Source organism: Anomaloglossus baeobatrachus, chromosome 5 (genome assembly GCF_048569485.1).
Source record: "Anomaloglossus baeobatrachus isolate aAnoBae1 chromosome 5, aAnoBae1.hap1, whole genome shotgun sequence".
Lineage (NCBI taxonomy): Eukaryota > Metazoa > Chordata > Amphibia > Anura > Aromobatidae > Anomaloglossus > Anomaloglossus baeobatrachus.
The window spans coordinates 591979358-592002213 of NC_134357.1; the positions used below are offsets into that span (position 1 = coordinate 591979358).

At 47.3% G+C, this 22856-nt stretch overlaps 1 protein-coding gene across 3 annotated transcripts in view; it reads left to right on the top strand.

Moving 5' to 3' along the window:
• The window catches only part of LOC142312509 (uncharacterized), a 25379-nt gene extending 2860 nt beyond the window's left edge, over positions 1–22519 (top strand). Inside the window, exons 2-9 of one of the 3 annotated variants that reach the window (XM_075351471.1) lie at positions 15642–15737; positions 15821–15937; positions 18396–18491; positions 18575–18691; positions 19157–20791; positions 20863–20961; positions 21289–21354; positions 21598–22519. In XM_075351471.1, the coding sequence (XP_075207586.1) occupies positions 15647–15737; positions 15821–15937; positions 18396–18491; positions 18575–18691; positions 19157–20791; positions 20863–20961; positions 21289–21354; positions 21598–22337 (2961 nt within the window). In that variant the 5' untranslated portion in view covers positions 15642–15646 and the 3' untranslated portion in view covers positions 22338–22519. Of the gene's footprint in view, positions 1–15641; positions 15753–15820; positions 15938–18395; positions 18492–18574; positions 18692–19156; positions 20792–20862; positions 20962–21288; positions 21355–21597 lie in introns of those variants that run through there. The other 2 variants (XM_075351473.1, XM_075351472.1) reach the window with 2 other exon arrangements.
• Positions 22520–22856: the final 337 nt, after the last annotated feature.

Here is a 22856-nt window from a genome sequence, read left to right on the forward strand (position 1 = left end):
CCAGAGCTGCACTCACTATTCTGCTGGTGCAGTCACTGTGTACATACATTACTGATCCTGAGTTACCTCCTGTATTATACTCCAGAGCTGCACTCACTATTCTGCTGGTGCAGTCACTGTGTACATACATTACATTACTGATCCTGAGTTACCTCCTGTATTATACTCCAGAGCTGCACTCACTATTCTGCTGGTGCAGTCACTGTGTACATACATTACTGATCCTGAGTTACCTCCTGTATTATACTCCAGAGCTGCACTCACTATTCTGCTGGTGCAGTCACTGTGTACATACATTACATTACTGATCCTGAGTTACCTCCTGTATTATACTCCAGAGCTGCACTCACTATTCTGCTGGTGCAGTCACTGTGTACATACATTACTGATCCTGAGTTACCTCCTGCATTATACTCCAGAGCTGCACTCACTATTCTGCTGGTGCAGTCACTGTGTACATACATTACATTACTGATCCTGAGTTACCTCCTGCATTATACTCCAGAGCTGCACTCACTATTCTGCTGGTGCAGTCACTGTGTACATACATTACTGATCCTGAGTTACCTCCTGTATTATACTCCAGAGCTGCACTCACTATTCTGCTGGTGCAGTCACTGTGTACATACATTACTGATCCTGAGTTACCTCCTGTATTATGCTCCAGAGCTGCACTCACTATTCTGCTGGTGCAGTCACTGTGTACATACATTACTGATCCTGAGTTACCTCCTGTATTATACTCCAGAGCTGCACTCACTATTCTGCTGGTGCAGTCACTGTGTACATACATTACTGATCCTGAGTTACCTCCTGTATTATACTCCAGAGCTACACTCACTATTCTGCTGGTGCAGTCACTGTGTACATACATTACATTATTGATCCTGAGTTACCTCTTGTATTATACTCCAGAGCTGCACTCACTATTCTGCTGGTGCAGTCACTGTGTACATACATTACATTACTGATCCTGAGTTACCTCCTGTATTATCCTCCAGAGCTGCACTCACTATTCTGCTGGTGCAGTCACTGTGTACATACATTACATTACTGATCCTGAGTTACCTCCTGTATTATACTCCAGAGCTGCACTCACTATTCTGCTGGTGCAGTCACTGTGTACATACATTACTGATCCTGAGTTACCTCCTGCATTATACTCCAGAGCTGCACTCACTATTCTGCTGGTGCAGTCACTGTGTACATACATTACATTACTGATCCTGAGTTACCTCCTGTATTATACTCCAGAGCTGCACTCACTATTCTGCTGATGCAGTCACTGTGTACATACATTACTGATCCTGAGTTACCTCCTGTATTATCCTCCAGAGCTGCACTCACTATTCTGCTGCTGCAGTCACTGTGTACATACATTACTGATCGTGAGATACCTCCTGTATTATACTCCAGAGCTGCACTCACTATTCTGCTGGTGCAGTCACTGTGTACATACATTACATTACTGATCCTGAGTTACCTCCTGTATTATACTCCAGAGCTGCACTCACTATTCTGCTGGTGCAGTCACTGTGTACATACATTACTGATCCTGAGTTACCTCCTGTATTATCCTCCAGAGCTGCACTCACTATTCTGCTGGTGCAGTCACTGTGTACATACATTACATTACTGATCCTGAGTTACCTCCTGTATTATACTCCAGAGCTGCACTCACTATTCTGCTGGAGCAGTCACTGTGTACATTATATTACTGATCCTGAGTTACCTCCTGTATTATACTCCAGAGCTGCACTCACTATTCTGCTGGTGCAGTCACTGTGTACATACATTACTGATACTGAGTTACCTCCTGTATTATACTCCAGAGCTGCACTCACTATTCTGCTGGTGCAGTCACTGTGTACATACATTACATTACTGATCCTGAGTTACCTCCTGCATTATACTCCAGAGCTGCACTCACTATTCTGCTGGTGCAGTCACTGTGTACATACATTACTGATACTGAGTTACCTCCTGTATTATACTCCAGAGCTGCACTCACTATTCTGCTGGTGCAGTCACTGTGTACATACATTACTGATCCTGAGTTACCTCCTGTATTATACCCCAGAGCTGCACTCACTATTCTGCTGGTGCAGTCACTGTGTACATACATTACATTACTGATCCTGAGTTACCTCCTGCATTATACTCCAGAGCTGCACTCACTATTCTGCTGGTGCAGTCACTGTGTACATACATTACTGATCCTGATTTACCTCCTGCATTATACTCCAGAGCTGCACTCACTATTCTGCTGGTGCAGTCACTGTGTACATACATTACTGATACTGAGTTACCTCCTGTATTATACTCCAGAGCTGCACTCACTATTCTGCTGGTGCAGTCACTGTGTACATACATTACTGATCCTGAGTTACCTCCTGTATTATACTCCAGAGCTGCACTCACTATTCTGCTGGTGCAGTCACTGTGTACATACATTACATTACTGATCCTGAGTTACCTCCTGTATTATCCTCCAGAGCTGCACTCACTATTCTGCTGGTGCAGTCACTGTGTACATACATTACATTACTGATCCTGAGTTACATCCTGTATTATACTCCAGAGCTGCACTCACTATTCTGCTGGTGCAGTCACAGTGTACATACATTACTGATCCTGAGTTACCTCCTGTATTATACTCCAGAGCTGCACTCACTATTCTGCTGGTGCAGTCACTGTGTACATACATTACTGATACTGAGTTACCTCCTGTATTATACTCCAGAGCTGCACTCACTATTCTGCTGGTGCAGTCACTGTGTACATACATTACATTACTGATCCTGAGTTACCTCCTGTATTATACTCCAGAGCTGCACTCACTATTCTGCTGGAGCAGTCACTGTGTACATACATTACATTACTGATCCTGAGTTACCTCCTGTATTATACTCCAGAGCTGCACTCACTATTCTGCTGGTGCAGTCACTGTGTACATACATTACATTACTGATCCTGAGTTACCTCCTGTATTATACTCCAGAGCTGCACTCACTATTCTGCTGCTGCAGTCACTGTGTACATACATTACTGATACTGAGTTACCTCCTGTATTATACTCCAGAGCTGCACTCACTATTCTGCTGGTGCAGTCACTGTGTACATACATTACATTACTGATCCTGAGTTACCTCCTGTATTATACTCCAGAGCTGCACTCACTATTCTGCTGCTGCAGTCACTGTGTACATACATTACTGATACTGAGTTACCTCCTGTATTATACTCCAGAGCTGTACTCACTATTCTGCTGGTGCAGTCACTGTGTACATACATTACTGATCCTGAGTTACCTCCTGTATTATACTCCAGAGCTGCACTCACTATTCTGCTGGTGCAGTCACTGTGTACATACATTACATTACTGATCCTGAGTTACCTCCTGTATTATACTCCAGAGCTGCGCTCACTATTCTGCTGGTGCAGTCACTGTGTACATACATTACTAATCCTAGGAGCTCACTACATACAGATTTATACAGTCACCACTAGAGGGAGCTCACTACATACAGATTTATACAGCCACCACTAGAGGGAGCTCACTACATACAGATTTATACAGTCACCACTAGAGGGAGCTCACTACATACAGATTTATACAGTCACCACTAGAGGGAGCTCACTACATACAGATTTATACAGCCTCCACTAGAGGGAGCTCACTACATACAGATTATACTGCCACCACTAGAGGGAGCTCACTACATACAGATTTATACAGTCACCACTAGAGGGAGCTCACTACATACAGATTTATACAGTCACCACTAGAGGGAGCTCACTACATACAGATTTATACAGCCACCACTAGAGGGAGCTCACTACATACAGATTTATACAGTCACCACTAGAGGGAGCTCACTACATACAGATTTATACAGTCACCACTAGAGGGAGCTCACTACATACAGATTTATACAGTCACCACTAGAGGAAGCTCACTACATACAGATTTATACAGTCACCACTAGAGGAAGCTCACTACATACAGATTTATACAGCCACCACTAGAGGGAGCTCACTACATACAGATTTATACAGCCACCACTAGAGGGAGCTCACTACATACAGATTTATACAGCCACCACTAGAGGGAGCTCACTACATACAGATTTATACAGTCACCACTAGAGGGAGCTCACTACATACAGATTTATACAGCCACCACTAGAGGAAGCTCACTACATACAGATTTATACAATCACCACTAGAGGAAGCTCACTACATACAGATTATACAGCCACCACTAGAGGGAGCTCACTACATACAGATTTATACATCCACCACTAGAGGGAGCTCACTACATACAGATTTATACAGCCACCACTAGAGGGAGCTCACTACATACAGTTTTATACAGCCACCACTAGAGGGAGCTCACTACATACAGATTTATACAGCCACCACTAGAGGGAGCTCACTACATACAGATTTATACAGCCACCACTAGAGGGAGCTCACTACATACAGATTTATACAGCCACCACTAGATGGAGCTCACTACATACAGATTTATACAGCCACCACTAGAGGGAGCTCACTACATACAGATTTATACAGCCACCACTAGAGGGAGCTCACTACATACAGATTTATACAGCCACCACTAGAGGGAGCTCACTACATACAGATTTATACAGTCACCACTAGAGGGAGCTCACTACATACAGATTTATACAGCCACCACTAGAGGAAGCTCACTACATACAGATTTATACAATCACCACTAGAGGAAGCTCACTACATACAGATTATACAGCCACCACTAGAGGGAGCTCACTACATACAGATTTATACAGTCACCACTAGAGGGAGCTCACTACATACAGATTTATACAGTCACCACTAGAGGGAGCTCACTACATACAGATTTATACAGCCACCACTAGAGGGAGCTCACTACATACAGATTTATACAGCCACCACTAGAGGGAGCTCACTACATACAGATTTATACAGTCACCACTAGGGGGAGCTCACTACATACAGAGTTATACAGCCACCACTAGGGGGAGCTCACTACATACAGAGTTATACAGTCACCACTAGAGGGAGCTCACTACATACAGATTTATACAGCCACCACTAGAGGGAGCTCACTACATACAGATTTATACAACCACCACTAGAGGGAGCTCACTACATACAGATTTATACAGCCACCACTAGAGGAAGCTCACTACATACAGATTTATACAGCCACCACTAGAGGGAGATCACTACATACAGATTTATACAGCCACCACTAGGGGGAGCTCACTACATACAGATTTATACAGTCACCACTAGAGGGAGCTCACTACATACAGATTTATACAGCCACCACTAGAGGGAGCTCACTACATACAGATTTATACAGCCACCACTAGAGGGAGGTCACTACATACAGATTTATACAGCCACCACTAGAGGGAGCTCACTACATACAGATTTATACAGTCACCACTAGAGGGAGCTCACTACATACAGATTTATACAGCCACCACTAGAGGGAGCTCACTACATACAGATTTATACAGCCACCACTAGGGGGAGCTCACTACATACAGAGTTATACAGCCACCACTAGAGGGAGCTCACTACATACAGATTTATACAGCCACCACTAGAGGGAGCTCACTACATACAGATTTATACAGCCACCACTAGAGGGAGCTCACTACATACAGATTATACAGTCACCACTAGAGGGAGCTCACTACATACAGATTTATACAGCCACCACTAGAGGGAGCTCACTACATACAGATTTATACAGTCACCACTAGAGGGAGCTCACTACATACAGATTTATACAGGCACCACTAGAGGGAGCTCACTATATACAGATTATACAGTCACCACTAGAGGGAGCTCACTATATACAGATTTATACAGCCACCACTAGAGGGAGCTCACTACATACAGATTTATACAGCCACCACTAGAGGGAGCTCACTACATACAGATTTATACAGTCACCACTAGAGGGAGCTCACTACATACAGATTTATACAGCCACCACTAGAGGGAGCTCACTATATACAGATTATACAGTCACCACTAGAGGGAGCTCACTATATACAGATTTATACAGCCACCACTAGAGGGAGCTCACTACATACAGATTTATACAGACACCACTAGAGGGAGATCACTACATACAGATTTATACAGACACCACTAGAGGGAGATCACTACATACAGATTTATACAGACACCACTAGAGGGAGGTCACTACATACAGATTTATACATCCACCACTAGAGGGAGCTCACTACATACAGATTTATACTGCCACCACTAGAGGGAGATCACTACATACAGATTTATACAGCCACCACTAGAGGGAGCTCACTACATACAGATTTATACTGCCACCACTAGAGGGAGCTCACTACATACAGATTTATACAGTCACCACTAGAGGGAGCTCACTACATACAGATTTATACAGCCACCACTAGAGGGAGCTCACTACATACAGATTATACAGTCACCACTAGAGGGAGATCACTACATACAGATTTATACAGCCACCACTAGAGGGAGCTCACTACATACAGATTTATACAACCACCACTAGAGGGAGCTCACTACATACAGATTTATACAGTCACCACTAGAGGGAGCTCACTACATACAGATTTATACAGCCACCACTAGAGGGAGCTCACTACATACAGATTTATACAGTCACCTCTAGGGGGAGCTCACTACATACAGATTTATACAGTCACCACTAGAGGGAGCTCACTACATACAGATTTATACAGCCACCACTAGAGGGAGCTCACTACATACAGATTTATACAGCCACCACTAGAGGGAGCTCACTACATACAGATTTATACAGCCACCACTAGAGGGAGCTCACTACATACATATTTATACAGCCACCACTAGAGGGAGCTCACTACATACAGATTTATACAGCCACCACTAGAGGGAGCTCACTACATACAGATTTATACAGCCTCCACTAGGGGGAGCTCACTACATACAGATTTATAAAGCCACCACTAGGGGGAGCTCACTACATTCAGATTTATACAGTCACCACTAGAGGGAGCTCACTACATACAGATTTATACAGTCACCACTAGAGGGAGCTCACTACATACAGATTTATACAGTCACCACTAGAGGGAGCTCACTACATACAGATTTATACAGCCTCCACTAGAGGGAGCTCACTACATACAGATTTATACAGCCTCCACTAGAGGGAGCTCACTACATACAGATTTATACAGTCACCACTAGAGGGAGCTCACTACATACAGATTTATACAGTCACCACTAGAGGGAGCTCACTACATACAGATTTATACAGTCACCACTAGAGGCAGCTCACTACATACAGATTTATACAGTCACCACTAGAGGGAGCTCACTACATACAGATTTATACAGCCACCACTAGAGGGAGCTCACTACATACAGATTTATACAGTCACCACTAGAGGGAGCTCACTACATACAGATTTATACAGCCACCACTAGAGGGAGCTCACTACATACAGATTTATACAGCCTCCACTAGGGGGAGCTCACTACATACAGATTTATACAGCCACCACTAGGGGGAGCTCACTACATACAGATTTATACAGTCACCACTAGAGGGAGCTCACTACATACAGATTTATACAGCCACCACTAGAGGGAGCTCACTACATACAGAGTTATACAGTCACCACTAGAGAGAGCTCACTACATACAGATTTATACAGTCACCACTAGAGGGAGCTCACTACATACAGATTTATACAGCCACCACTAGAGGGAGCTCACTACATACAGATGTATACAGAGACCACTAGAGGGAGCTCACTACATACAGATTTATACAGCCACCACTAGGGGGAGCTCACTACATACAGATTTATACAGTCACCACTAGAGGGAGCTCACTACATACAGATTTATACAGCCATTACTAGGGGGAGCTCACTACATATAGATTTATACAGTCACCACCAGAGGGAGCTCACTACATACAGATTTATACAGTCACCACTAGGGGGAGCTCACTACATACAGATTTATACAGCCACCACTAGGGGGAGCTCACTACATACAGATTTATACCTTCACCACTAGAGGGAGCTCACTACATACAGATTTATACAGCCTCCACTAGGGGAAGCTCACTACATACAGATTTATACAGCCACCACTAGGGGGAGCTCACTACATACAGATTTATACAGTCACCACTAGAGGGAGCTCACTACATACAGATTTATACAGCCTCCACTAGGGGGAGCTCACTACATACAGATTTATAAAGCCACCACTAGGGGGAGCTCACTACATTCAGATTTATACAGTCACCACTAGAGGGAGCTCACTACATACAGATTTATACAGCCACCACTAGAGGGAGCTCACTACATACAGATTTATACAGTCACCACTAGGGGGAGCTCACTACATACAGATTTATACAGCCACCACTAGAGGGAGCTCACTACATACAGATTTATACATCCACCACTAGCGGGAGCTCACTACATACAGATTTATACAGCCACCACTAGAGGGAGATCACTACATACAGATTTATACAGTCACCACTAGGGGGAGCTCACTACATACAGATTTATACAGCCACCACTAGAGGGAGCTCACTACATACAGATTATACAGCCACCACTAGAGGGAGATCACTACATACAGATTTATACAGTCACCACTAGTGGGAGCTCACTACATACAGATTTATACAGCCACCACTAGGGGGAGCTCACTACATACAGATTTATACAGTCACCACTAGAGGGAGCTCACTACATACAGATTTATACAGTCACCACTAGAGGGAGCTCACTACATACAGATTTATACAGTCACCACTAGAGGGAGCTTACTACATACAGATTTATACAGTCACCACTAGTGGGAGCTCACTACATACAGATTTATACAGCCACCACTAGGGGGAGCTCACTACATACAGATTTATACAGCCACCACTAGAGGGAGCTCACTACATACAGATTTATACAGTCACCACTAGTGGGAGCTCACTACATACAGATTTATACAGCCACCACTAGAGGGAGCTCACTACATACAGATTTATACAGCCACCACTAGAGGGAGCTCACTACATACAGATTTATACAACCACCACTAGAGGAAGCTCACTACATACAGATTTATACAGTCACCACTAGAGGGAGGTCACTACATACAGATTTATACATCCACCACTAGAGGGAGCTCACTACATACAGATTTATACAGCCACCACTAGGGGGAGCTCACTACATACAGATTTATACAGCCACCACTAGAGGGAGCTCACTACATACAGATTTATACAGTCACCACTAGAGGGAGCTCACTACATACAGATTTATACAGCCACCACTAGAAGAAGCTCACTACATACAGATTTATACAGCCACCACTAGAGGGAGCTCACTACATACAGATTTATACAGTCACCACTAGAGGGAGCTCACTACATACAGATTTATACAGCCACCACTAGAGGGAGCTCACTACATACAGATTTATACAGCCACCACTAGAGGGAACTCACTACATACAGATTTATACAGCCACCACTAGAGGGAGCTCACTACATACAGATTTATACAGTCACCACTAGAGGGAGCTCACTACATACAGATTTATACAGCCACCACTAGAGGGAGCTCACTACATACAGATTTATACAGCCACCACTAGAGGGAACTCACTACATACAGATATATACAGCCACCACTAGAGGGAGCTCACTACATACAGATTTATACAGCCACCACTAGAGGGAACTCACTACATACAGATTTATACAGCCACCACTAGAGGGAACTCACTACATACAGATTTATACAGCCACCACTAGAGGGAACTCACTACATACAGATTTATACAGCCACCACTAGAGGGAGCTCACTACATACAGATTTATACAGTCACCACTAGAGGGAGCTCACTACATACAGATTTATACAGCCACCACTAGAGGGAGCTCACTACATACAGATTTATACAGCCACCACTAGAGGGAACTCACTACATACAGATTTATACAGCCACCACTAGAGGGAGCTCACTACATACAGATTTATACAGCCACCACTAGAGGGAACTCACTACATACAGATTTATACAGCCACCACTAGAGGGAGCTCACTACATACAGATTTATACAGCCACCACTAGGGGGAGCTCACTACATACAGATTTATACAGCCACCACTAGAGGGAGCTCACTACATACAGATTTATACAGTCACCACTAGAGGGAGCTCACTACATACAGATTTATACAGCCACCACTAGAGGGAGCTCACTACATACAGATTTATACAGCCACCACTAGAGGGAGCTCACTACATACAGATTTATACAGTCACCACTAGAGGAAGCTCACTACATACAGATTTATACAGTCACCACTAGAGGAAGCTCACTACATACAGATTATACAGTCACCACTAGAGGGAGCTCACTACATACAGATTATACAGTCACCACTAGAGGGAGATCACTACATACAGATTATACAGCCTCCACTAGAGGGAGATCACTACATACAGATTTATACAGTCACCTCTAGGGGGAGCTCACTACATACAGATTTATACAGTCACCTCTAGGGGAGCTCACTACATACAGATTTATACAGCCACCACTAGAGGGAGCTCACTACATACAGATTTATACAGTCACCACTAGAGGGAGCTCACTACATACAGATTTATACAGTCACCACTAGAGGGAGCTCACTACATACAGATTTATACAGTCACCACTAGAGGGAGCTTACTACATACAGATTTATACAGTCACCTCTAGGGGGAGCTCACTACATACAGATTTATACAGTCACCTCTAGGGGAGCTCACTACATACAGATTTATACAGCCACCACTAGAGGGAGCTCACTACATACAGATTTATACAGTCACCACTAGAGGGAGCTCACTACATACAGATTTATACAGCCACCACTAGAGGGAGCTCACTACATACAGATTATACAGCCACCACTAGAGGGAGATCACTACATACAGATTTATACAGTCACCACTAGAGGGAGCTCACTACATACAGATTATACAGTCACCACTAGAGGGAGCTCACTACATACAGATTTATACAGTCACCACTAGAGGGAGCTCACTACATACAGATTTATACAGCCACCACTAGAGGGAGCTCACTACATACAGATTATACAGTCACCACTAGGGGGAGCTCACTACATACAGATTTATACAGTCACCACTAGAGGGAGCTCACTACATACAGATTTATACAGCCACCACTAGAGGGAGCTCACTACATACAGAGTTATACAGTCACCACTAGAGAGAGCTCACTACATACAGATTTATACAGCAACCACTAGAGGGAGCTCACTATATACAGATTTATACAGCCACCACTAGAGGGAGCTCACTACATACAGATTTATACAGTCACCTCTAGGGGGAGCTCACTACATACAGATTTATACAGTCACCACTAGAGGGAGCTCACTACATACAGATTTATACAGCCACCACTAGAGGGAGCTCACTACATACAGATTATACAGCCACCACTAGAGGGAGATCACTACATACAGATTTATACAGTCACCACTAGAGGGAGCTCACTACATACAGATTATACAGTCACCACTAGAGGGAGCTCACTACATACAGATTTATACAGTCACCACTAGAGGGAGCTCACTACATACAGATTTATACAGCCACCACTAGAGGGAGCTCACTACATACAGATTATACAGTCACCACTAGAGGGAGCTCACTACATACAGATTTATACAGTCACCACTAGAGGGAGCTCACTACATACAGATTTATACAGTCACCACTAGAGGGAGCTCACTACATACAGATTATACAGCCACCTCTAGGGGGAGCTCACTACATACAGATTTATACAGTCACCACTAGAGGGAGCTCACTACATACAGATTTATACAGCCACCACTAGAGGGAGCTCACTACATACAGATTTATACAGTCACTACTAGAGGGAGCTCACTACATACAGATTTATACAGTCACCACTGGAGGGAGCTCACTACATACAGATTTATACAGCCACCACTAGAGGGAGCTCACTATATACAGATTTATACATCCACCACTAGAGGGAGCTCACTACATACAGATTTATACAGTCACCACTAGAGGGAGGTCACTACATACAGATTTATACAGCCACCACTAGAGGTAGCTCACTACATACAGATTTATACAGTCACTACTAGAGGGAGCTCACTACATACAGATTTATACAGCCACCACTAGAGGGAGCTCACTACATACAGATTTATACAGTCACCACTAGAGGGAGCTCACTACATACAGATTTATACAGTCACCACTAGAGGGAGCTCACTACATACAGATTTATACAGCCACTACTAGAGGGAGCTCACTACATACAGATTTATACAGCCACTACTAGAGGGAGCTCACTACATACAGATTTATACAGCCACCACTAGAGGTAGCTCACTACATACAGATTTATACAGCCACCACTAGAGGGAGCTCACTACATACAGATATATACATCGACCACTAGAGAGAGCTCACTACATACAGATTTATACAGCCACCACTAGAGGGAGCTCACTACATACAGATTATACAGTCACCACTAGGGGGAGCTCACTACATACAGATTTATACAGTCACCACTAGAGGGAGCTCACTACATACAGATTTATACAGCCACCACTAGAGGGAGCTCACTACATACAGAGTTATACAGTCACCACTAGAGAGAGCTCACTACATACAGATTTATACAGCAACCACTAGAGGGAGCTCACTATATACAGATTTATACAGCCACCACTAGAGGGAGCTCACTACATACAGATTTATACAGTCACCTCTAGGGGGAGCTCACTACATACAGATTTATACAGTCACCACTAGAGGGAGCTCACTACATACAGATTTATACAGCCACCACTAGAGGGAGCTCACTACATACAGATTATACAGCCACCACTAGAGGGAGATCACTACATACAGATTTATACAGTCACCACTAGAGGGAGCTCACTACATACAGATTATACAGTCACCACTAGAGGGAGCTCACTACATACAGATTTATACAGTCACCACTAGAGGGAGCTCACTACATACAGATTTATACAGCCACCACTAGAGGGAGCTCACTACATACAGATTATACAGTCACCACTAGAGGGAGCTCACTACATACAGATTTATACAGTCACCACTAGAGGGAGCTCACTACATACAGATTTATACAGTCACCACTAGAGGGAGCTCACTACATACAGATTATACAGCCACCTCTAGGGGGAGCTCACTACATACAGATTTATACAGTCACCACTAGAGGGAGCTCACTACATACAGATTTATACAGTCACCACTAGAGGGAGCTCACTACATACAGATTTATACAGCCACCACTATAGGAAGCTCACTACATACCGATTTATACATCCACCACTAGAGCAAGCTCACTACATACAGATTTATACAGCCACCACTAGAGGGAGCTCACTACATACAGATTTATACAGTCACTACTAGAGGGAGCTCACTACATACAGATTTATACAGTCACCACTGGAGGGAGCTCACTACATACAGATTTATACAGCCACCACTAGAGGGAGCTCACTATATACAGATTTATACATCCACCACTAGAGGGAGCTCACTACATACAGATTTATACAGTCACCACTAGAGGGAGGTCACTACATACAGATTTATACAGCCACCACTAGAGGTAGCTCACTACATACAGATTTATACAGTCACTACTAGAGGGAGCTCACTACATACAGATTTATACAGTCACCACTAGAGGGAGCTCACTACATACAGATTTATACAGTCACCACTAGAGGGAGCTCACTACATACAGATTTATACAGCCACTACTAGAGGGAGCTCACTACATACAGATTTATACAGCCACTACTAGAGGGAGCTCACTACATACAGATTTATACAGCCACCACTAGAGGTAGCTCACTACATACAGATTTATACAGCCACCACTAGAGGGAGCTCACTACATACAGATATATACATCGACCACTAGAGAGAGCTCACTACATACAGATTTATACAGTCACCACTAGAGGGAGCTCACTACATACAGATTTATACAGCCACCACTAGAGGGAGCTCACTACATACAGATTTATACAGCCACCACTAGAGGCAGCCCACTACATACAGATTTATACAGTCATCACTAGAGGGAGCTCACTACATACAGATTTATACAGCCACCACTAGAGGGAGCTCACTACATACAGATTTATACAGCCACCACTAGAGGGAGCTCACTACATACAGATTTATACAGCCACCACTAGAGGGAGCTCTCTACATACAGATTTATACAGCCACCACTAGAGGGAGCTCACTACATACAGATTTATACAGCCACCACTAGAGGGAGCTCACTACATACAGATTTATACAGCCACCACTAGAGGGAGCTCACTACATACAGATTTATACAGTCATCACTAGAGGGAGCTCACTACATACAGATTTATACAGCAACCACTAGAGGCAGCCCACTACATACAGATTTATACAGTCATCACTAGAGGGAACTCACTACATACAGATTTATACAGTCACCACTAGAGGGAGCTCACTACATACAGATTTATACAGCCACCACTAGAGGGAGCTCACTACATACAGATTTATACAGTCACCACTAGAGGGAGCTCACTACATACAGATTTATACAGTCACCACTAGTGGGAGCTCACTACATACAGATTTATACAGCCACCACTAGAGGGAGCTCACTACATACAGATTTATACAGTCACCACTAGAGGGAACTCACTACATACAGATTTATACAGTCACCACTAGTGGGAGCTCACTACATACAGATTTATACAGTCACCACTAGTGGGAGCTCACTACATACAGATTATACAGTCACCACTAGAGGGAGCTCACTACATACAGATTTATACAGTCACCACTAGTGGGAGCTCACTACATACAGATTTATACAGTCACCACTAGAGGGAACTCACTACATACAGATTTATACAGTCACCACTAGTGGGAGCTCACTACATACAGATTTATACAGTCACCACTAGTGGGAGCTCACTACATACAGATTTATACAGTCACCACTAGTGGGAGCTCACTACATACAGATTATACAGTCACCACTAGAGGGAGCTCACTACATACAGATTTATACAGCCACCACAAGAGGAAGCTCACTACATACAGATTATACAGTCACCACTAGAGGGAGCTCACTACATACAGATTTATACATCCACCACTAGAGAGAGATCACTACATACAGATTTATATAGCCACCACTGGGGGGAGCTCACTACATACAGATTTATACAACCACCACTAGAGGAAGCTCACTACATACAGATTTATACAGTCACCACTAGAGGGAGCTCACTACATACAGATTTATACAGTCACCACTAGAGGGAGCTCACTACATACAGATTTATATAACTGTTCCCTATTTTCCATATGCAGTAATTGACCCTATGGGATAGGTCACAGAAGTGCAGCCCAGTGTGGGACCTCGGGGCTCTCAGTTTTGCGGTGAAGTCCTATGTTGTTTCCACATCTGTATTTCAGTCCTGATGATGGACCTGGACCCTGCCAGTGAGCAGCCGGCTGCCGGGGACCCTGTGCTCCCGGACAGGACGGAGGATTGTGGATATCCACAGGCAGGTCAGTGATTGACAGGTAGATATGGAGCATCGGGCGCTGCAGCCAGAACTGACCCCTGTGTTATCTCTGTGGTTACTAATCAGCTGTTACCAATGAAATGATAAAGGCCGCTCCATCCCCTCAGGCATCGCCACCACCGGCCTCATCCTCACCGCCCTGCTGTGTGATGCCAGACCCTGACTATTCCCCAGCGGATCCAGGTAGGAGATTTTCCCCTGGAGGTTTTCCTCCATTACACAATAATGTCTTGTCCTTGTCCCCTTTAGTAATGTGCCCATCCTAATTCCCATACTGTAGTAATGTGCCTATCCTGTAGTAATGTACCCATCCTTTACTAATGTGCCCATCTATGTCCCCATCCTGTAGTAATGTGCCCATCCTTGTCCCCATCCTGTAGTAATATGCCTATCCTTGTCCCCATCCTGTTGTAATGTTTCCATCCTTGTCCCCATCCTGTTGTAATGTTCCCATCCTTGTCCCCATCATGTAGTAATGTGCCCATCCTTGTCCCCATCATGTAGTAATGTGCCCATCCTTGTCCACATCCTGTAGTAATGTGCCCATCTTTGTCCCCATCCTGTAGTAATGTGCCCATCTTTGTCCCCATGCTGTAGTAATGTGCCCATCCTTGTCCCCATCCTGTAGTAATGTGCCCCATCCTTGTCCACATCCTTTAGTAATGTGCCCATCCTTGTCAACATCCTGTAGTAATGTGCCCATCCTGGTCCACATCCTTTAGTAATGTGTCCCATTTTTGTGCCCATCCTGTAGTAATGTGCCCCATCCTTGTCCTGATTCTTTAGTAATGTGCCCATCCTTGTCCACATCCTGTAGTAATGTGCCCATCCTTGTCCCCATCCTGTAGTAATGTGCCCATCCTTGTCCCCATCCTGTAGTAATGTGCCCCATCCTTGTCCCTATCCTGTAGTAATGTGCCCATCCTTGTCCACATCCTGTAGTAATGTGCCCATCCTTGTCCCCATCCTGTAGTAATGTGCCCCATCCTTGTCCCTGTCCTGTAGTAATGTGCCCATCCTTGTCCCCATCCTGTAGTAATGTGCCCATCCATCTCCCCATCCTGTAGTAATGTGCCCATCCTTGTCCCCATCCTGTAGTAATGTGCCCCATCCTTGTCCACATCCTTTAGTAATGTGCCCATCCTTGTCAACATCCTGTAGTAATGTGCCCATCCTGGTCCACATCCTTTAGTAATGTGTCCCATTTTTGTGCCCATCCTGTAGTAATGTGCCCCATCCTTGTCCTGATTCTTTAGTAATGTGCCCATCCTTGTCCACATCCTGTAGTAATGTGCCCATCCTTGTCCCCATCCTGTAGTAATGTGCCCATCCTTGTCCCCATCCTGTAGTAATGTGCCCCATCCTTGTCCCTATCCTGTAGTAATGTGCCCATCCTTGTCCACATCCTGTAGTAATGTGCCCATCCTTGTCCCCATCCTGTAGTAATGTGCCCCATCCTTGTCCCTGTCCTGTAGTAATGTGCCCATCCTTGTCCCCATCCTGTAGTAATGTGCCCATCCATCTCCCCATCCTGTAGTAATGTGCCCATCCATCTCCCCATCCTGTAGTAATGTGCCCATCCTTGTCCCCATCCTGTAGTAATGTGCTCATCCTTGTCTCTTTCCTGTAGTAATGTGCCCATCCTTGTCCCCATCCTGTAGTAATGTGCCCATCCTTGTCCCCATCCTGTAGTAATGTGCCCATCTTTGTCCCCATGCTGTAGTAATGTGCCCATCCTTGTCCCCATCCTGTAGTAATGTGCTCATCCTTGTCCCCATCCTGTAGTAATGTGCCCATCCTTGTCCACATCCTGTAGTAATGTGCCCATCTTTGTCCCCATGCTGTAGTAATGTGCCCATCTTTGTCCCCATGCTGTAGTAATGTGCCCATCTTTGTCCCCATCCTGTAGTAATGTGCCCATCTTTGTCCCCATGCTGTAGTAATGTGCCCATCCTTGTCCCCATCCTGTAGTAATGTGCCCCATCCTTGTCCCCATCCTGTAGTAATGTGCCCCATCCTTGTCCACATCCTTTAGTAATGTGCCCATCCTGGTCCACATCCTTTAGTAATGTGTCCCATTTTTGTGCCCATCCTGTAGTAATGTGCCCATCCTTGTCCTGATTCTTTAGTAATGTGCCCATCCTTGTCCACATCCTGTAGTAATGTGCCCATCCTTGTCCACATCCTGTAGTAATGTTCCCATCCTTTTCCCCATAAGGTAGTAATGCAGGGTCCGCCATTTTGAGCACTTTACTTCAGTTGAATGATTTGCGGCACTGCACGGAGAAGCTCTCTGCACTGCATAGCTAGAGGCAGCCACCGGCGAATGAGAGGCCAGCAGCTGACGTCATACACAAACGTCAGTTGCTGGTCTCTGATTGGCTGGTGACTGGCAGTGGTATAACTGTATAGAGAGATAGTGTCTGCACGGCACCGCAAATCATTTATCTGAAGTAAAGCACTGATCGCAGCGGCCCCTGTATCAGGCCACGATCATCACGTTGGCCACGAGTCTGCGGGCGGCAAGAAGAAGTCTCAGGGGCTGCATACGGGCCGCATTTTTGAGACACCTTCTCTACGGGACCTCGGGGCTCTCAGTTCTGCGGTGAAGTCCTATGTTGTTTCCACATTTCTATTTCAGTCCTGATAATGGACCTGGACCCTGCCAGTGAGCAGCCGGCTGCCGGGGACCCTGTGCTCCCGGACAGGACGGAGGATTGTGGCTCTGCACAGGCAGGTCAGTGATTGACAGGTAGATATGGAGCATCGGGCGCTGCAGCCAGAACTGACCCCTGTGTTATCTCTGTGGTTACTAATCAGCTGTTACCAATGAAGTGATAAAGGCCGCTCCATCCCCTCAGGCATCGCCACCACCGGCCTCATCCTCACCGCCCTGCTGTGTGATGCCAGACCCTGACTATTCCTCAGAGGGGCCAGGTAGGAGACCTTCCCCTGGAGGTTCTCCTCCATTACACAATAATGTCTTGTCCTTGTCCCCTGTAGTAATAGTTTTGTAGTCGCAGAGTCAAAAGTCATCCTGTTTGGTTTATAGATTTCCCTTCTGCCTGACGGTTCGGTCCTGGCTGCTGCCGCTCCGGTCCTGGCTGCTGCCGCTCTGGTCCTGGCTGCTGCCGCTCTGGTCCTGGCTGCTGCCGCTCCGGTCCTGGCTGCTGCCGCTCCGGTCCTGGCTGCTGCCGCTCCGGTCCTGGCTGCTGTCGCTCCGGTCCTGGCTGCTGCCGTTCCGGTCCTGGCTGCTGCCACTCTGGTCCTGGCTGCTGCCGCTCCGGTCCTGGCTGCTGCCGCTCTGGTCCTGGCTGCTGCCGCTCCGGTCCTGGCTGCTGCCGCTCCGGTCCTGGCTGCTGCCTTAGTATCGGAATCTTAGATTTTATCTGTTTTCCACAGAAGTGAACGCAGCGTCCCCGACATTGGCCACAGACGCAGCGCCGCCCACAGGGACGGAGGACAGTGATGGCAGCGGAGAGCCAGCGCCACCCGCAGGAATGGAGGACAGTGATGGCAGTGGAGAGGCAGCACCGCCCGCAGGAATGGAGGACAGTGATGGCAGTGGAGAGCCAGCGCCACCTGCAAGGATGGAGGACAGTGATGGCAGCAGAGAGCCAGCGCCACCTGCAAGGATGGAGGACAGTGATGGCAGCGGAGAGGCAGCACCGCCCGCAGGAATGGAGGACAGTGATGGCAGCGGAGAGCCAGCGCCACCCGCAGGAATAGAGGACAGTGATGGCAGCAGAGAGCCAGCGCCACCCGCAGGAATGGAGGACAGTGATGGCAGCGGAGAGCCAGCGCCACCCGCAGGAATAGAGGACAGTGATGGCAGCAGAGAGCCAGCGCCACCCGCAGGGACGGAGGACAGTGATGGCAGCGGAGAGCCAGCGCCACCCGCAGGAATAGAGGACAGTGATGGCAGCAGAGAGCCAGCGCCACCCGCAGGGACGGAGGACAGTGATGGCAGCAGAGAGCCAGCGCCACCTGCAAGAATGGAGGACAGTGATGGCAGCAGAGAGCTAGCGCCACCCGCAGGAATGGAGGACAGTGATGGCAGCAGAGAGCCAGCGCCACCCGCAGTAATGGAGGACAGTGATGGCAGCGGAGAGCCATCGCCACCCGCAGGAATAGAGGACAGTGATGGCAGCAGAGAGCCAGCGCCACCCGCAGGGACGGAGGACAGTGATGGCAGCAGAGAGCCAGCGCCACCTGCAAGAATGGAGGACAGTGATGGCAGCAGAGAGCTAGCGCCACCCGCAGGAATGGAGGACAGTGATGGCAGCGGAGAGCCAGCGCCACCCGCAGTAATGGAGGACAGTGATGGCAGCGGAGAGCCAGCGCCACCCGCAGGAATGGAGGACAGTGATGGCAGCGGAGAGCCAGCGCCACCTGCAGGAATGGAGGACAGTGATGGCAGCGGAGAGCCAGCGCCACCCGCAGGAATAGAGGACAGTGATGGCAGCAGAGAGCCAGCGCCACCCGCAGGGACGGAGGACAGTGATGGCAGCAGACAGCCAGCGCCACCTGCAAGAATGGAGGACAGTGATGGCAGCAGAGAGCTAGCGCCACCCGCAGGAATGGAGGACAGTGATGGCAGCGGAGAGCCAGCGCCACCCGCAGGAATGGAGGACAGTGATGGCAGCGGAGAGCCAGCGCCACCTGCAGGAATGGAGGACAGTGATGGCAGCGGAGAGCCAGCGCCACTTGCAGGAATGGAGGACAGTGATGGCAGCGGAGAGCCAGCACCACCCGCAGTAATGGAGGACAGTGATGGCAGTGGAGAGCCAGCGCCACCCGCAGGAATGGAGGACAGTGATGGCAGCGGAGAGGCAGCGCCACCCGCAGGGACGGAGGACAGTGATGGCAGCGGAGAGCCAGCGCCACCTGCAGGAATGGAGCACAGTGATGGCAGCGGAGAGCCAGCGCCACCCGCAGGAATGGAGGACAGTGATGGCAGCGGAGAGATAGCACCGCCCGCAGGGACGGAGGACAGTGATGGCGGTGGACAGGCAGCCTCTCCCTCAGAGGTCGCAGGTGAGGCGGTCGCTCTTCCCTCGTGTCGCTGATCTGTAGATTTGCTGCCTGACCGTCCTTTTTTCTTCCAGCCTCCCCTCGCTCCATTATCACATCACATTCAGTTTCCGCAGCGTCCTCCGTGACGTCAAAGCGGATCCGGCGGAGGAAGAGTAGCCCCAAGAAGAGAGGTAGGTGGGGATGTGTGATCAGGCTGCACGCGCTGAGGGACCCCGAAATAATCCTTCGTCATCTGTGGTCCCCAGAACTGGGCCGGTAATCCAGCATGGCCCCTGCCAGATTATCAGACCCTAAGGTGCCGGACTAGAGGACCATCAGTCTTAGTCAGATATTGGGGTGTGTATGGGGGGAGGAGTCGTGTGTTTCTCCTTTATTCCTGTCCTTCCCTCTAGACAGTGGGTAGTGGTCATCAATAATGGGGGTGTGGGTCGTATATTGGGTCATCCGTCTCCTGTTCTCTCATCGGTGATGACGCCATCTCTGGTCATTTCTTACAGTTATCGTGAAGGAAGAGAGTAGCGACGGGGAGCACGTGGCGGCCATCAGCGCGGAGCCGTCCTCAGGTAACACGCCCTCCGAGACATCATCCCCCTTCATACAGGGGTATGGCTATATACTACTGCCGTACTGTGAGCTGATGGTGGTCCGAATCTAGGACCCCAAACAATCCTGAGTGTAAGTGCACCTCTGGTTTAGCTCCTGTGGAGCATCACAAGAAGAGAGGAGATTGTTGGCTGCCAGAGGGGGAAGGAGACTGATCCTCTCCAGCACCATGATCCGATCTTTGTTCCCTTCGTGTCTTTCAGGAGCTGACGATTCTCAGATCTCCAGTGTTTGCATCTCACAGAACGGCACCGGCAGTAAACAACAATGGTCCTCAAAAAAATCCAGCGAAGGTAGGAAAAAAAAGTGCACCCCAGCCTTCCAGAAGCCCCTGCTTATACGGAGCGCGGCGGACGCAGCCAGCCTGATGTTCGTCATCCCCAACGAAGAAATGGACTCCGTGGCAGAGAAGAAGATGAAGAGAAAACGCAAGGAGGAGGTGTACGAGGAGCTGCACTGGTGCGACGTCTGCGACGACTGCTTCCCCGAGGAGGAGGCCCTGGACGAGCACCTGAAGACGCACCCGGAGGAGCCGCAGGAGGACTTCGACTGTGAAGATTGCGGACGCGTCTTTGAATCGGCCTCCGAGCTCGACGAGCACCGCTCCAAGAAACACAGCAAACTGCGCTACTGCTGCGACATCTGCGGGATCCAGTACAACTACCAGTCCCAGTTCATCATCCACATGAGGGCGCACTCCGGGGAGAGACCCTTCTCCTGCGACGTCTGCGGACAGGCCTTCGGGCACAAGTGCAGCCTGGTGATCCACCAGCGGAAACACACCGGCGTCACCCCGCACCAGTGCCGGAAATGCCAGAAGATGATGGACACCCGCAAGGATCTGCTCAGACACGAGAAGATGCGGTTCTGCCCCGACTGCAAGAAATGCTACACATCCAGAAGCTTCTCCAAGCACCTGATCAAGAACTGCACCAAGGCATAGGCAGCGGAGGGACGAGGACAAGGGCCCCGGGGGCGTCTGCTGCGGGCGGACGAGTCATCCCACAGACCCCCGGGGCCCACCACACCTCTACTACCCCCTCATCTCTGTAGGAACAGTTTACATTTCATTCTGTAGCGGATGATGACGACTACTACTTTCTACCTGACAGTTTCCGTAGTTTTTATGAAGAATTTCTTGTTTTTGTTAAATAAAAACAAAACCTTTTTCTAGAAAAATCATTGTGTCTGAGTATCCTCACTACCACCACCATCATCCGCTACTAATAATGTCTGAATCACATCAATACTACCCCCATCTTCCACTACTGATGTCTATCATCAGTATTACCGCCATCATCCCCTAGTATCATCTATTACACTGTGTGGTATCTGCGCCCTCTGCTGGTCACTATCATCTATTACACTGTGTGGTGTCTGCACCCTCTGCTGGTCACTATCATCTATTACACTGTGTGGTATCTGCACCCTCTGCTGGTCACTATCATCTATTACACTGTGT